This window comes from Acanthochromis polyacanthus, chromosome 19 (assembly GCF_021347895.1).
Source record: "Acanthochromis polyacanthus isolate Apoly-LR-REF ecotype Palm Island chromosome 19, KAUST_Apoly_ChrSc, whole genome shotgun sequence".
Lineage (NCBI taxonomy): Eukaryota > Metazoa > Chordata > Actinopteri > Pomacentridae > Acanthochromis > Acanthochromis polyacanthus.
Genome location: NC_067131.1, coordinates 8,063,927 through 8,079,322, shown reverse-complemented (window position 1 = coordinate 8,079,322; position 15,396 = coordinate 8,063,927). Strand labels below are relative to the sequence as shown.

The 15,396-nt window shown below is 36.6% G+C and overlaps 1 protein-coding gene across 1 annotated transcript; it reads left to right on the top strand.

The window, feature by feature from the left end:
* Positions 1-650: 650 nt before the first annotated feature.
* rgrb (retinal G protein coupled receptor b) lies at positions 651-5,528 on the top strand. The gene is made up of 7 exons (XM_022190966.2): positions 651-1,106; positions 1,429-1,585; positions 2,327-2,448; positions 3,194-3,347; positions 3,536-3,653; positions 4,030-4,143; positions 5,088-5,528. The coding sequence occupies exons 1-7, from the start codon at positions 1,031-1,033 to the stop codon at positions 5,226-5,228; spliced, it is 882 nt and encodes a 293-aa protein (XP_022046658.2). The 5' UTR covers positions 651-1,030; the 3' UTR covers positions 5,229-5,528.
* Positions 5,529-15,396: the final 9,868 nt, after the last annotated feature.

The following is a 15,396-nucleotide window of genomic DNA, read 5'->3' as shown; positions in this document are numbered from 1 at the left end:
ATTCTGGAAGCAAACGTCAATGATGAGGATGGCTTTTACAACAGGATAACAATCAAAAATAAACCTCTAAATCTACAATAGATCACCTCAAGAGGTGCAAGCTGAAGTTTTTGCGATTCCCCTCACAGTACGTTGACTTAAACATCAACAGAAATCTAGCAAAAGTCCTCAGACGAGCTTTAGCAAGGAGGGACGAGTGAAATTCCCCTTAAACAAGAATTGGAAGAATCTTAGAAGAAAAAGTTGTTTTACTAAGTACTGATCATGAAAGGTGCCAAAACTTTTTGCTTTGGAGCCTTTTAATTTGTAGGAATTTAGTGACAAAGGATAAAAAAATTCCACAAATGCTGTGAGATAATAAAACCTGAGTTAATTATTGCTGCAAGTACTGTGGATCTATTCAGAAAAAAAAACATAATTCAAAGCCAAATTTGCAATATATTTTTTGGATAAATTAAGACTTTCTCAGTGTTTTAAATATTAATTTTCTTTGAAAGTCAAGTCAGTTGTACTGAAACAGTGCAAAAATCACACATTTGCCTCAAGAGGTTACAATTATAATACTCTTTATCTGAACAATGAGCATCAGCCGCCACAGCTGAAATCCAGATTAAAAGACACCATTTCCCATGTTTCCCTTCTCTTTCCTTATCGCTTACAAACGCTGAATTAATCTAAAGGAAAGCGGTTCCTCTGTCCCACCAGCCTGCAGAGTTTCTGATCATAGTTGAGCGCAAACTCGACCAAACTTCTTGGGATTTTACATCAAAGAGTTACGCAGCAATCGCGCAAAGTTTTTCTTTTTTGCGGCCACAAACTTGCATAAAGTTTGCAGGATGTCTGCTCGTTAGCACATTCTTCGGGGGATTGCAAAGGGGCGGTTTACTGAGATTAGTGTCTTTATGCTTTTTCACGTGAAAAAGCCTTTATAAGGCGTCGCGGTGTTTGGAGACGGTGCTTCTTTACGCGTCGGAAAATAAAGGAAAAGACTCGTCTTTTGTGCAAAAAGTTTTAATCTGTGCACTTCAACATGGCAGCATACACGTTACCGGAGGGATTCACGGAGTTTGACATGTTTACGTTCGGCTCAGCTCTTCTGGTTGGGGGTAAGTGGAGCGAGAAATTCTGAAAACAGGATTGCGTAAGATTTAAAGGGACAGTTAACTCTGAAAGTCCAGCTTGTAAAAAAATAGAAAAGTGCAAACCTTGGATTTATGTCTTTATTTTTCACAATTCAATGCTTTAAATTGTGTTGAAAGTTTGCATTTTTTTACATGAAAAATTACCCAAAATGCTTTTAAAACATGCTTCTGTATGTTTGTAAACTTTGTGATCTATAAAGTTTAGGATCATGGTGATAAGACTGTGCTTGCAAATCACAATAACTCTGGTTACAGTGGAACTTTTCTGTCTCCTTCTCACTTCTAGGAATGCTGGGATTCTTCCTCAATGCCATCAGCATCGTGTCTTTCCTCAAAGTGAAGGAGATGCGAAATCCCAGCAACTTCTTTGTCTTCAATCTTGCCATTGCCGACCTCTCTTTGAATATCAACGGCCTCACGGCTGCTTATGCCAGTTATATTAGGTATCACACACTTTCCAAAGTTTCACCTACCACATGCAGTTTTTAAATCATGTCAGAGTCGTACATTTGTTTGTTGTGAAGGAAAAAAAGTCCGGTGTTTGATATTATCCAACACAAGCTAAATAAGCCTCTGGGTTTCATAAACCAACCCGACAATCCGATCCACAGTCCACCTTTTTTCTCAAGCAAATCTCTGGGAAGTTACCAAAGTGATTTTACAAACTGTAGAACAAACACAGCTTTAAGAAAGATAATGCAAGCTGTAACGTAGTGTGATCTTCACTGATTGCCGGAGGAAAACGCCATTTTTCATGTGTGCGAAAGTTACCAAATATGATCACTTGCCCAATAAAGGGCTACAATAGGCGCAGATTGGCAGCCACGCTTCCGTCAGTCTGCCTCAGGGCAGCTGTGGCTACAAATGTAACTTACCACCACCAGAGTGAGAATGTGTGAGTGAATGAATAATGGACCCATTGTGAAGCGCTTTGAGTAGCTAAAAAGCGCTATATAAATCTAATCCATTATTATTATTATTATTACAATGGAAATGCTCAGCCATGGCATTTTGACATTTTAACAAAGTAAAACAAAAACTTGATTTTCACCAGAGAGGGTCTTTAAAAAAACGCCACCAGTCTGCATTCACAGCCTGATGTGTACAGTGTTCATATAACTTTGGGTGCAGACATTATTCCTCTGCACGCTGCAGTGTGACTGAACTTTCTTTGTCTTTTCTAGGTATTGGCCATTTGGTCAGGAGGGTTGTGCCTATCACGGTTTCCAAGGGATGATATCGGTTCTGGCCTCCATCAGCTTCATGGCTTGTATTGCTTGGGACAGATATCACCAGTACTGCACCAGTGAGTTCAGTTCGGTTCACGTCGCTGCCCAGAGGAGCAAAATATGGACTATAAATCACTATTACATCCAAAAAGAATGGAAAAATCAAATATTTACTGCAAAACTAAATGCTGATGGCAAAGGTCTTTACTTATAACATTATCGCTATGTTGTTGTTGTTTTTTTAGCATTGCACAACATTTTTGCATTGTTCAGTTGAATTTATTTTCAAAATAACAGTTTTTTTATACAGTCATTGCTGCCTGGCACTAAACAACAGACAGGCCATTCTTAGGCAATGAAAATCTAGATATTTTTCAAAGAAAAAAGTAAATATTGAACTTATTTTAATCAGGTGGCTGATTCAATTAAAGTCTAAATTAAAGATGATAAGAAACAAGGCGACTGTTTGCTAATAAATTCATTATATTAACATTATAAGGTGATAAAATGTCAGTGTTATGCTTACAAGCGCTTCCAAAAAATTGCTTAATGCAGTTTTACCCTTGTCTGAAAATGAATATTCACACTAAACCATGATAAACCCATCTCAGCTACAGTATTACACAAACTAACTAATAACTGTTGAAGGCAAGTTGATCTTGACAGTGTCTTTTCTTTGAGGTTTTGTTCTTCAGAGGTTTCACACCGAGACAAACTGAGCGTCTCAAATTATGTCTCTCCTGCAGATAGCCCAAAGTGTCAGCACACAACAATAGCTACATCTAAACAAACAACTTTAACGTCTGTCCTTTCGTTCTGTAGGACAGAAGCTCTTCTGGAGCACGACTGTGACGATGAGCGGCATCATCTGGATTCTGTCCATCTTCTGGGCTGCCATTCCTCTCATGGGATGGGGCGTCTATGACTTTGAGCCGATGAGGACGTGCTGCACACTGGACTACACCAGAGGAGACAGGTAAAGAAAAACACACAAATTATGCTTCGGGAGAAAATGATCCATTTGCTGTTGCTTTCTTTGTTATCAGATCACATGTTAATGTTTTTAGTCAGCTCAAAATTAATGTGTATAAGAGATACTCCTAGAAAAAGCTGCTACATGGAGCACTTTCACCCTTATTTCCCATTTGTTTTCCTGTCTGACAGGGACTATGTGACCTACATGCTGACTCTGGTAGTGCTCTACCTGATGTTCCCAGCTTTTACCATGATGTCTTGTTATGATTCCATCTACAAACACTTCAAGAAGATCCACCACCACAGGGTAAATGTGCTGCAGTTTTCTCCAAATCAGCTGCGTAGGAATGCTCCATTTCTTTTTCAACATGGTCCCAGATACTGCTTTGAGTGTGGTACTTACACCTGTTGTTAGTATTTTAGCATATTATTGTTTGTGTTGGAGTTTGATTACAGCAAATACTTACATGAAAGACCATGATCAGCAGTAGTGTGTGAAGAAGCATCTTGAAAATTAGATATTGACTTCCTTGACTTGAGTTTAAATGAGCAGATTGATGCCTTTTTGTACACAGCCAGTGGGTAATTAGCCTAGCTTAGCATAGAGACTTGACCCAAAGGGAAACAGCTTGCTAGATGGTATACCATGTTGCAAGTAACACCAAATGGTCTTCATTTTCTAGTTTAACACCAGTATGCCCTTGAGGGTGATGCTGATGTGCTGGGGCCCCTACGTCCTCATGTGTATCTACGCCTGCTTTGAGAATGTCAAGATTGTATCTCCAAAGCTAAGAATGGTGAGTGCTTTGTTGTTTAATTCATTCTCACAGTTTGGGAGAAAATACAGTGAAAATGATGAAAACGAAGGGAAGGAATTTGTCTTTTTTGTTGACATAGTTTAAAGGGAAATTTCAATAGATGACAGCTTGGGTCTTACTTTTGCAGTTGTGGCCTATAATTATCAGTGAGAGGAACAGAAAATAAAGACACGTTATGTTAGTATCCAGTACAATTTAACTGGCCATAGTGTGCTCAAACACTAGGCTGTATATTAAAATATGGATGTAGCCAATGTGGAAGTGGCTTAACCCTGCAGTCTTTCTAATGGACAGCAGGGGGCAACTCCTCTGGTTGCAAAAAGACATCCGATCTTATGAGAAAATTAGCCTTCTTTTAACTTCATTTATTACCTCAGTAAACATTTTCCTCATGGGTTTATGGTCTCAGTTGCTAGCTTCGAGTCTCCTTTAGTAGCGAATGATGCGAATTTAGTAAAGTATGGTTCCATTTAGAGCGAAATAGATGTTAAAGCAGGGACTGCCTTAGGGCATGGCTAAGTTGTGATTAAGAAGTCGCAGCTTCTCAGGCAGATTCACCCATTATTTGTCCCATCCTTTTTTAAAAGACCAAGATGGTAACGACCAAATTCCAGGCTCAAGGCTTTAAAAAAAAAAACAGTGGGTTATGTCCATCTTTTCTGGGTAGTTAATGGCACGAACAGCTTTCCTGTGCGAGGAGGGGCTTTAAAATTTACGATTTTATGGTGCGCTTAGGTACCGATTGACCTCCAAACGAAGTGATTTAGATAATGATGGATGAAACATTTGGCTGCTTATGTTTGTTTACCTGTAGGAAGTTTGTTACTTTGTTGAATTAAGCGTCTAAAATAACATCTAAATTGTGATGAATTCCCAAAGTAATTACCCCAAAAAATAAAAGAGATGCTTGTTTTCTCTTCTAGATGCTTCCGGTTGTTGCAAAAACAAACCCTATCTTCAACGCTCTGCTCTACTCATTTGGAAATGAGTTCTACCGAGGCGGCGTTTGGCACTTCCTCACCGGACAGAAGATTGTTGAACCAGTTGTTAAGAAGTCAAAGTAAAAGCAAACTCAATTTGTTCTGACAAAATATCAAAGACCATCATCTGCTCACACACTTACAGGCTACGATGTTGAAAAGTAAACATCACTGAGCCGTTCAGATGTCTGTACAGTTGTGTTATTTTCATACTATCTGGACAGTAGCTGCAACTCGGGACAACCTCTTTGTTTAAACAGGATTCATTTAAGATAATTTATCCTTTTTAAAGCATTTTTTCTCTCTCCAGTAGCTGGTATCTAACCTGCTCTGCTCCTCCGTCCACATTTAACGCTCACAATAAACACAGATGTTACTGCTCTATTACTGTGTCCTGCATCTATTTTAACACTCGGCCTGAATAAAGGAGCTGCAGTAAGTAACAAGAAGGCTAATTGCTACAAGCAACCAGCAACCAGAGACGCCCTGACGTGACACCAAACAGATTAATGAACTGTGCTTTTGTTTGGTCGACTGGAGAGCTGTGATGTAACTGCTATATATAGTAAGGAAGCATTTACTGTGTTAAGACTGCGTTACGCAATTGTGGTACACCCGAAGTAAAGTGAACTTAGGCACATTTAACTGATAGTCTGAATGCATAAACTACTGAGTAAAGAGGCAGAAAATCTCATTCTACCGTGAATATAGCTACAGATTTACCTTATTTAGAAGTTTTTATACTAAATGGTGCTAATTTGTACAAAAACAAATGCAGAACCCCTGTTGCAGGAATAAAGAAGAGTTTATTTTTTAAAGGAATGAGTCATCAAATCTGTAAACGGTAGCAAAGCAGATAGGTACGTTGGATGGCAAATAGGAAGTTGAGCATTTAGGCAGGAATTTAATCCCTGCTGACACTGATGTTTGCTCATATTTCTCTTTGATTACATGCACGCCACTGTCCTTTTTTTTTTTTTTTAGGTTCAAGCCATATTTATGTTTGAGTTCCAGTGATGGCACAGAGAAGAAGTGACTGTGGTCTCTGAGCCGCTAAATAGATCCAATCCAGAAATAAGCCCCCAGTGAAACTCTGTCACACTAACCTCAGGAGAGACGTTGTTGCCAGTAGGCCGGTCGTCAACAGGTGAAATCCTCTCACTGTCGACGGAGACATAGTCAGCCCTAATGAGCAAAAGTCACAGTGTCAGAGGTCTGAAGTAGCAGCCTTAAGTCAACTCAGAGTCAGTGCATGAATGCTCAGCTCAGAGTCAATCATTTCAAATCAAAGCAACAGTGAAAAATATATTAACCTATTTTAATGTAAAGTATGTTTTAGCTACGGATGCTAACATCAATCAGTCCACGACTATGGAATCAGAGGAGTGCCATAATAAAAGATAAATCAAATGTGTAAATATAAAGAGGAATAAATCAAAGAATAACTTAAAAAACAAATAAAACTGTTAAAAAGTAAGGAAATATACGCGTAAATATAAAAAGGAATAAATAAAAGAAAAAATTAAATCTTTCAAATAAGGAGGTAAATGTGTAAATATAAAGAGGAATAAATAAATAATCGTTAATTTAAAAATATGGTAATATAAAGATAAATTATGTCTTTTCTTTTCCCTTTTCTCTTTGTTTTTTCCTTTTGCCTTTGCTTTTACTTGATGGATTGAGTTGTCAATCAAATGGCTTTGGGCGGGGCTTTCTGTCTTGGGTGAGCAGACAATTCCTGAAAAAAAAAACTAGGCACAAAAAAAGGGAAAACAAAGACAAAATTTGACTTTATATTTCCATATTTTTAATTGATTTTTTTATTTATTCCTTTTTATATTTTCACATTTATTTTCTTATTTTTAACAGATTTTTTTACTTCTCCTTATATTTGCACGTTTATTTTCTTTTTCAACAGATTTATTTATTTTTGATTTATTCCTCTTTATATTCACACATTTATTTCCTTGTTTTTAAACAGATTTATTTTTTATTTATTCCTCTTTATATTCACACATTTATTTCCTTATTTTTTTTAACAGATTTATCTTTTATTATGGCACACCATTAGATTGACATTTGCGGTTGTGAAAGAAATGTTTCAACAACTGAATTAAAGACATTTGGTAAATTTATGTTTCTTTAAGGCTGATTTTCATTTGTTGAATTTTCACTAATAACCATCATCAGATCAAAATACGAATTTGTCCAGAATTTTGTTTTATAATCAAACACCAGCCAAACTAATGACTTTCCTATTAACTTCAGAGTTAGCGTTACTGCTAATTAGTAAACCTTAAGAGTAAAGCAACAACCTAAACCAAAAACGGTAAACATCTTTTTATTCATCTATCATCAGTATGTTGCCTGACTGAATGGAAACACGTATCAAACATATCACTTCCAGCAAGATGTCGGCACTTTTGTATTTTTTCGTGTTGGTAGGAAAAAAGTAGCTATAATTAAGTTGGAAACTAAAGTTGCAAAAAAAGTGACTCTTCCTAACCAGAAGCTGACTCATGACTGCTGTTCTGCCTCTTCAGTATCAGACGTCCTTACAGCACAAAGCTCTGCTCATTAAGCGGTACTACATGTTTACCATTTCTCAAAACACTGCTGCTCCTCATTCACCTCATGTTAACCAGGTCTTTTCTCAGCAGAGACTTGAACAATATGACAGATTAGAGTCAAATTCTTGGAAGCAGTTGGCTCTTCACCTAATGGCTAATTATATGACTGTGCGTGGACTACTGATCTAATTTTATCAGAGCTGTGGACAAAAACAGAAGCAACAAGCCGACCGGAAGCAGGCAGAACGGCTTGTCACGGATGGATATAGCCTCACCGAGCTTTACTCTAACAGAGCATTCACAGTAAATCTGACTACAATGCTTTTTTTTTTTTTAGTAGAGTCAGGATTTAAATTGGGGATCCGCCCACAAGGTGAGGTGAAGGTGTTCCAGACTGCGCTTAAATAGAGTATGGCGACTATTTTTAATCTAATGCGAGTCACGAACAGATGGCGCGAAGAAAAAACCCACACGCATCTGTCCTTATGCAGCAAAAACAGCAACCGCACCACACATGGATTCATACATGTGACATGAGATTTAGTTAATCAGTCAGATTTTGACCTTAAGAGCATCATGACATCAGCAGCCATAAATGTAAAAATACTGCAGAAACGACTTCTCAGAGCACCGAATAAGAAACGTTTTATATATAGTCGAAGTGTTTTCAACCTTTTATCACCTCTTTCTCGTGTATTTTACTCCTCTTTTCATATCCTACCAATATTAAATCACTTCAGTATATAGTTAAGAAGCAAACTATCAAAATCAACACTTTCTGAAGCAGTATTAGTGTTTGAAACTTAATTGTCATTCAAGTAGAAGACACGTGACACAATCTTCTATCCTCCAAATCATCCTCAAACAAGCTCTGATAAATATTTCTGACCATTCATGTTTTCTTTCATATGTTATTCCATTCAGCTGCCCATTGAAATAGCACTTCTTGTCATTTTTAGTACCCTACATCACGATCTAATTGCTGTTGAGCAAAGCCACACTGAAAAGAATAAACAATGTAATTATTTAAAAATAATCCTTTTGTCCCGCAGTCTTTAAATACATATGTCAAAATTACCTTTAAAAATCCATATCTGATTGAAAAATGAGAAAATATTCTTCCTTAGGTTGTTTAAATCTTCAAGTTTAACTATTTCTATGACATGAACAATTGAACAATAAGTAAAGAACATATCACATCCTGCTGAAGTCAAAACTAACCAAATAGTTTCATGAAAAAAAATCACATTTTTCCACTTATCTTGATTTTCTATGCATGACTATGGCTCTCATGCATATGTTTAAAGGTTTAGTACCACCATGTGTACACAATGTTAATCCTTCTTGTGATTGAAATATACAAAAGAAGTAAAGTATGACGGAACAACTGCTCAAAATATAGCTTAAATTTAGCATTCTGAAATCCTGCACAGCTGGATTATACTTCTACAAAAAGCATAAGGGCTTTTAAAATGTGGATTATGATTGAAGAGCACTTGATCTGTTGAAGTGCACAAGATCAGCCGGTGAGTAACAGTTAAAGCTATAAAAAAAAAAAAAGTTTTAAAAAGAAATATTGCATAATCATGTTTGGAGTTCAGGCATAGATGAGTTTAAACAGCATTTGTTTGCATTCCCACGTTACTGATTAACCATGTATCGGTTCAAAAAGTGCAATCCTGGATGTTTATCATGAATAAGACTTCAAAAATGAACATGTTTACTGATGCTAAAGACAATCCAGATCAAAGGTGGAAGCTACTTATCAGAGAAGCAAAGGTCAGAGTAGATCTGTCCTTAAACATTATACATTAGAGTCCACAGGTCAGAAAGGAAACATAATAAAGTCCAACATCTGAAGCTTGGTCATGTGTTACGCAATACTTTATATATCTGTTCATAATGGGTTCTGGGTCACAAGCCTCAATCGAAATTTAGATTTTATGACATGACAAAGTGTCGATGATGAGACACGTCTCCTGTGGCTTTTCCGTGAAATCACTTTTAAAGGATTAGATCATATTTGCGTCATTCGACATCTCGACAGCATTTCTCTCTAGTCTCATAAATTAAAGCCCTCTGTGTGACCTCTTGGTATCAGAATCCAAATCATCATCCACGATTCAACCCGGAGGATAAATCTGACACTCCTCACTGTGCCAAGTTACTAGAATGAGTTCAGAGAGATGATCCATGCACCGTCACTCATAGGACAGCGGTATTTTAAAGACTGTAGCACTGCTGCAGTATAACACTGTAACACTGGAGCATTAATGCAATAGTGAGTGCAGAGCGAAGCCTCTGTCATTAGTGAAATTGGGCAGTTATTTCCTGTGGTGTGTTAATCCTCCTATTGGTGTATTAATGTTTTGTGCTTCAGATAATCCACTGAGCACACTGTCTCCTGAGAACGGCATCCAGCAAACAGATTTGTAATGCAAAAATCAGAAACAGAAGCATTTGCCACAAGTCATATTTACTGGACAGCAAGGGGAACAGGGCTTGACAGTCTGAAATTATTGTAATCATTGTTAGTAGGAGTAGTAGTGCAACTTTGAATTTGAAGACAAATTTATCTAATGGGACCTATTTGAATATAACACTAAAAGCCATTTATTTTCATTTAGAGTTGCACGTACCATAAGAGTTTGTTGTCCTCATAATCATTTCTCACAAATGAAAGTTCCCCATTTGATGATATTTAAGAACACTGGCCTCTTAAATTACTTTAATGTATTTATTAACTCCTATTGGTTCACTCAAATTTAAATGTACTTGGTTGTGGTTTGGTGTCAGAGCGATGGAGATCCAATCATTTGTTTTGTCTTAGAGTGGGTGCCACCATACAGTTCACAGTCATTACTATATGAATGTCTTCACTGCCCTCTGCTGGCAAAGAGTTAGAAAGCTTGTTAAGAACAAAGTAAACAAATATCCTTTATACAAACAACACAATGCTAAAAATTCTAAACAATATTTCTTTTTCAGCATAAAAAACTAAGCTTAAGTCAGAAACTAAATCTCACTAGAAATAAAATTTAAAGTATTTATATAGCAATTCTAAATTGTTGACAGGTCAAATCATTAGGACTCAATGTAAACATGTAACATTGTATGTAACAAACAATTCACTTATTTTAGAACCTAACAGGACTGTGTACAGTATATAACAAAAATGAGTACATCCCTGTACAATATTACTGAAAAGGTCAATTAATTTAAATTGTATCGCCTCTCTATAAATGCATCACCTCGCAAATTGCAAACCAACCTAAATTTCATGTTTTGATCATTATCAAGTGAGAAACCTCAGTCCAGACTCCTAATAATGGTGTTTGAGATTTATGCTGCTGTTATTTGTTTAGTCCAGACTAAATGACAGAAATCCACAACTGCAAAACCACCAAAACTGATATTTTCAGCTGAACTAAAGACAGATTTTGTGATTTTTCTGCTCACACGTTGTATTGTTGTATTTTTTAGGAAACACACCATACTATGATGTTTTTACAGTGATAGTTCTACTGTGGAACCAGTTTGACATGTTCAGGCGTTCTTTGTGTGAAAACTCAGAGGTTTCAGGTATCAGAAGGTGGTTTTCAACTTTCTCTGTTAACTTTCTGCTTCAACTTTAAATTTACTTCACTAAGCCAGCCCTCTGGACTTCCAGTAAGCTGTGTTCCTATTGGCTGTCCAGGTGGCTGCTTGGTGTTATCAGGAACACCTGAGCAGCTCAGTGTCTTCCTGCTTTATGTCTGCAGTAAAACATTTCCTCTACTTCTCTTCACCACTGAAGTGGGTTCTGCTCTGTTGCTTTAGTTTGTTCTTTAGGTGTTGGCTTGCAGCTTCCAGCAGTAAAATCGTCTTTAATGTGTTTCTTGGTGAGTTTTAGGGCTTTGTACTGGATAGTTGTCTTGGTAAATGTGGTTCTTCAGCCACAGTTAGCACATGGTGCTAATGTGTGTAGTGATTAGTGGATTTGGTGCAGCTGAGTTGTGTCTTATCTTGGCTGTAGTGAGTCTTTAGAGGTTTTTGGTCAGACACATTCTGTATTCTTGTTTGTGAACCAACGTTGGTTGTAAAGAAGGTAAGATTTCCTGTCCTGATTCTCTGTTTAAAGAGCTTCTCTGGTAGGCTGCAGGAGACTCTTGGGTTGTGCTAGTTTGGTTTTTGTATGGTTTCATTTGGACGACTATCTTGAGGCCCCTCCATGTGGTTTAGTGAGGTTTTCTGTAAAAGTTCTACAAAGCAACCTGCAGCAGAAGAGGTTGTGAGAATTTTTAGGAAGTTCTGGAGACCAGACTTTAGAGCAGCAGAAACATTTGCCAGCAGTTTGAGCAGGAGAAGGTGAGCTTCAGAGTAGAAATGAGAAGGAAACCTTCTTGACTTGTGTGGTGAGGTCCTGTACCAAGAGTTTGAGCAGGTTGTGAAGAGTCTGCAGTTCTTTGGTCTGAAAGCACGAGAAGAGTTGACTCATTAAAGGAGAAAACAGATATTGTTGGTTCTTCTGTCGCTCTGCAGTTTCCAGTTTCCTTAAACTGTATATCAAGGTTCTATTTTAAATGATTTACCGTGTGAGCCCAAGAAGACTAAAATAAACTCCCTTCATCCCCTGGACACAACATATTTTATTACCATGGTAAATCTTTTTTAAAATATGTTTTTGAGTTTTAATCATATTTTCTCTCTTTGCTTGTTTAGTTTTATCATTTGTGAGTAGGTGCTAAACAAATAAAGCTGAATTGATAAACTGAATAACTGACTAACTCATGATTGTGACAACAGAAGTAGTTTTATTGAGATTTAAGGGTTTGTTTAATTTTAATGTTTGGGTTAAAATCTTGGCAGAAAGATTAAAGAAATGAACTGTTTTAAAACAGCAATTAAATCAAAGGAAAAAAACATTAAATACAATAAAACTTTTAAAAAGAAAATTAAACATTAGATACAATTAAATTATATTAAACAGACAAAATATTTAATAGAATAATTAAACAGAAGATAGAAAACATGTAATTATGAAATTAAACACAATTTTTAATCGAAAGTATTAAACAAAGATGAAATATTTTAGATAAACATTTAAAAAATACAAAACATTTAATTAGATTATTAAACTTTTAAAAAGACAAAACATTTAATTAAAAAATTAAGTGTTTCATTAGAAAATTAAATTTTAAAGACAATAAAACTTTAGAAATTAAACAGAAAATACAGTGAAGCATTTAAAAAGAAATTTAAACATTAAAAGGTGGTAAAACATTTAAAAAGAAAAACCTTAAAGATTTTATCTAAAAATTAAACATGGGGAAAAAAGGAAATTTTTCAAACAAGCTGATAAAACATTTGAAAAACCAACAATCAAACATTAAAAAGACAAAACATTTCGAAATCAAATCAGACAGAAAAGAATAAAAGGTGAGAAATGAGCAAAACTAAACATTTAAGAAGAATCAAACTAAAGACAAAACATTTGAAAAGACACCAGTTAGACTTTAGAAGATCAAATTAAACAGAAGAGACAATAAAACGATCAAAAAGAGCAAAAACAGATAAAGGTCTTCAAGTGTTTTTTAGTCTGAAATGAAAACATCAAGTTGTTTCTTCAAATATTTCCTCTTTCTGTATTCTTGGTTAGATTGTGGACAGATTTACTAAGAGCTCATTTCAGAAAACTGCTTTCCAGATAAAGTCTACTAGTAGTTGAAGGCATCGATCAAACTAATGTTCCCTTCTGATCTCCACAAACTTTACTGTTCAGTGAAGAGAATCAAAGTTTGTTCAGGATTTCTAAAGAACCTACAGGTGAAGGTCTGAGAAGAGCTCAGATGGATGGTCTAAATGTGAAATCAAGACTCATGGTCACAAGTTTTACGGCTTCTGTTAACCACGAAGTTCAAACTAACACAGAAGTACTGAGAAACTTTGAAAACTTCAGCCCTCAGACTGTCGAAAGGTTCAAACTAACATAGAACTACTGTGGGACTTAGAAAATTTCAGCCCTCAGACTGTGAGAAAGCTCAAGTCCTGAGGACTCGGGAGGTCTGGAGGCTTTGGAAAGTCTTGGAACTGAGGGTTCAACCCTCCAGCGCAAAGGCTGAAGTCCAACCCTCAGAGAAAAACAGTCGAGACGAGACTCGAGTTAAAAAAAACTCAAAAAAACGACAAAAATTAGAAGATAAATGCGCAAAAAAAAGAAGAATTAGTATCTGAGGAAGTAGCTCAGGAGGATAAGGAGAGGCTACCAAGACTGGAAGGTAGCAGGATTGAGTCCCACCACTTGTGTTTTTCTTTCTTTGTCTAAGTTTTTAAAAAAGTTTAAGGAGGGTCTGGTCTTGAACCAGCAATCTGCAGCTCCATAGGCATATCCTTAACTCACTGAGCTACAGATCAGACAAAAAAATATAATTTCGTCGTCCCTTTGTCATCGTGGTTTCCAAGTGATGACATGGGTGGAGTCAGGGCGGAGGGGAGGTGGGTGGCGGCCTCCCCCCTCTACTCCCCCACCTCCCCCCACCACACCTTCCCCTGCCCGACGAGTTTTTCGAGTCTCCACGAGTTCTTCGAGTCTCGACGGGTTTTCCCGAGTTTCTGGAGTTTCCACGAGGTCAGGGGCAGAAGAACTTGTCATGAAGAGGTGTTGAAGTGACTTTTTACAGCGACTAGAAGGAAGACGACTAGAAGAGCAGGTCTTTCACCAGCGTCCCTAAAATCCATGGAGTCGGCTCCAGAGAAATGAAGGGAGGTCAACTTTTATCAGCCTCCATCCAGATGTTCAACTTGACATCTTTACTTTGAGATTTTTAGCACCACAAACCTTTAGTGTCACACTTTATTATCATTTATTAGGACTTTAATGGAATCCACCAGCAGATTTAGTTTTTGTTGAGAAACTTTATTCTTGTCGTCGTGGGACTGCAGGATTTAAAACTGTTCCTTCTATTTGACCTCATGTTTATTAGTTTTAGTCGAGAAAGTTATTTTTATTGTCGATTAGTCTCTTAAAAACCAAATAATGAATTGGATTAGTCAAGAGGTTTAAATTTCTTACTTTGTCATATTTTAAATATGACAAAAAAATATAAAAATAAAGCGACTTGAGACAGTCTGACCTGTAATTGGCGTTACATAAATAAAATTGAATTAAAATTGTATGTATCTTGTAATGCTGGAGTAATTCAGCCATACATGTTTGAAAACACATTTTCTTTGTCCATTAATCTGTTGATTGTTTTCTCCAGTAATTCATTTCTTGTTTTGGTTTATAAAATGTCAAACCCAAATATATTCAGTTTACTGTCATAAAAACCAAAAAGATTTACATTCATGATGCAGGAATCAGACAGTTTTTCACTTTTTATCTTAGTTTAGTCAGAAAGATAGTTGAGAATGTGTGAACTGGTGCAGCTTGTGAGCCGTAAAATGTTTTAATCTTTGGGGCCGAGTGTCAGAAAACATTTAGAAACCAACATCAACAAAACACTCAACAAAGATTTGAACATCATTAATGGGAAATCCAACTTTTGCATGACAATGTCTAATTAAAGGACATTTATTGCCAACGTAAATGTGTGATATTCATCCTCTGGAGCTTCTCTTCACATCGTCTTCCACCTGGACTGGTTTGGTCGGGAGCATGTGCAACAAACATCTGAAAAACTGCACTTTAACTTCAATGAATG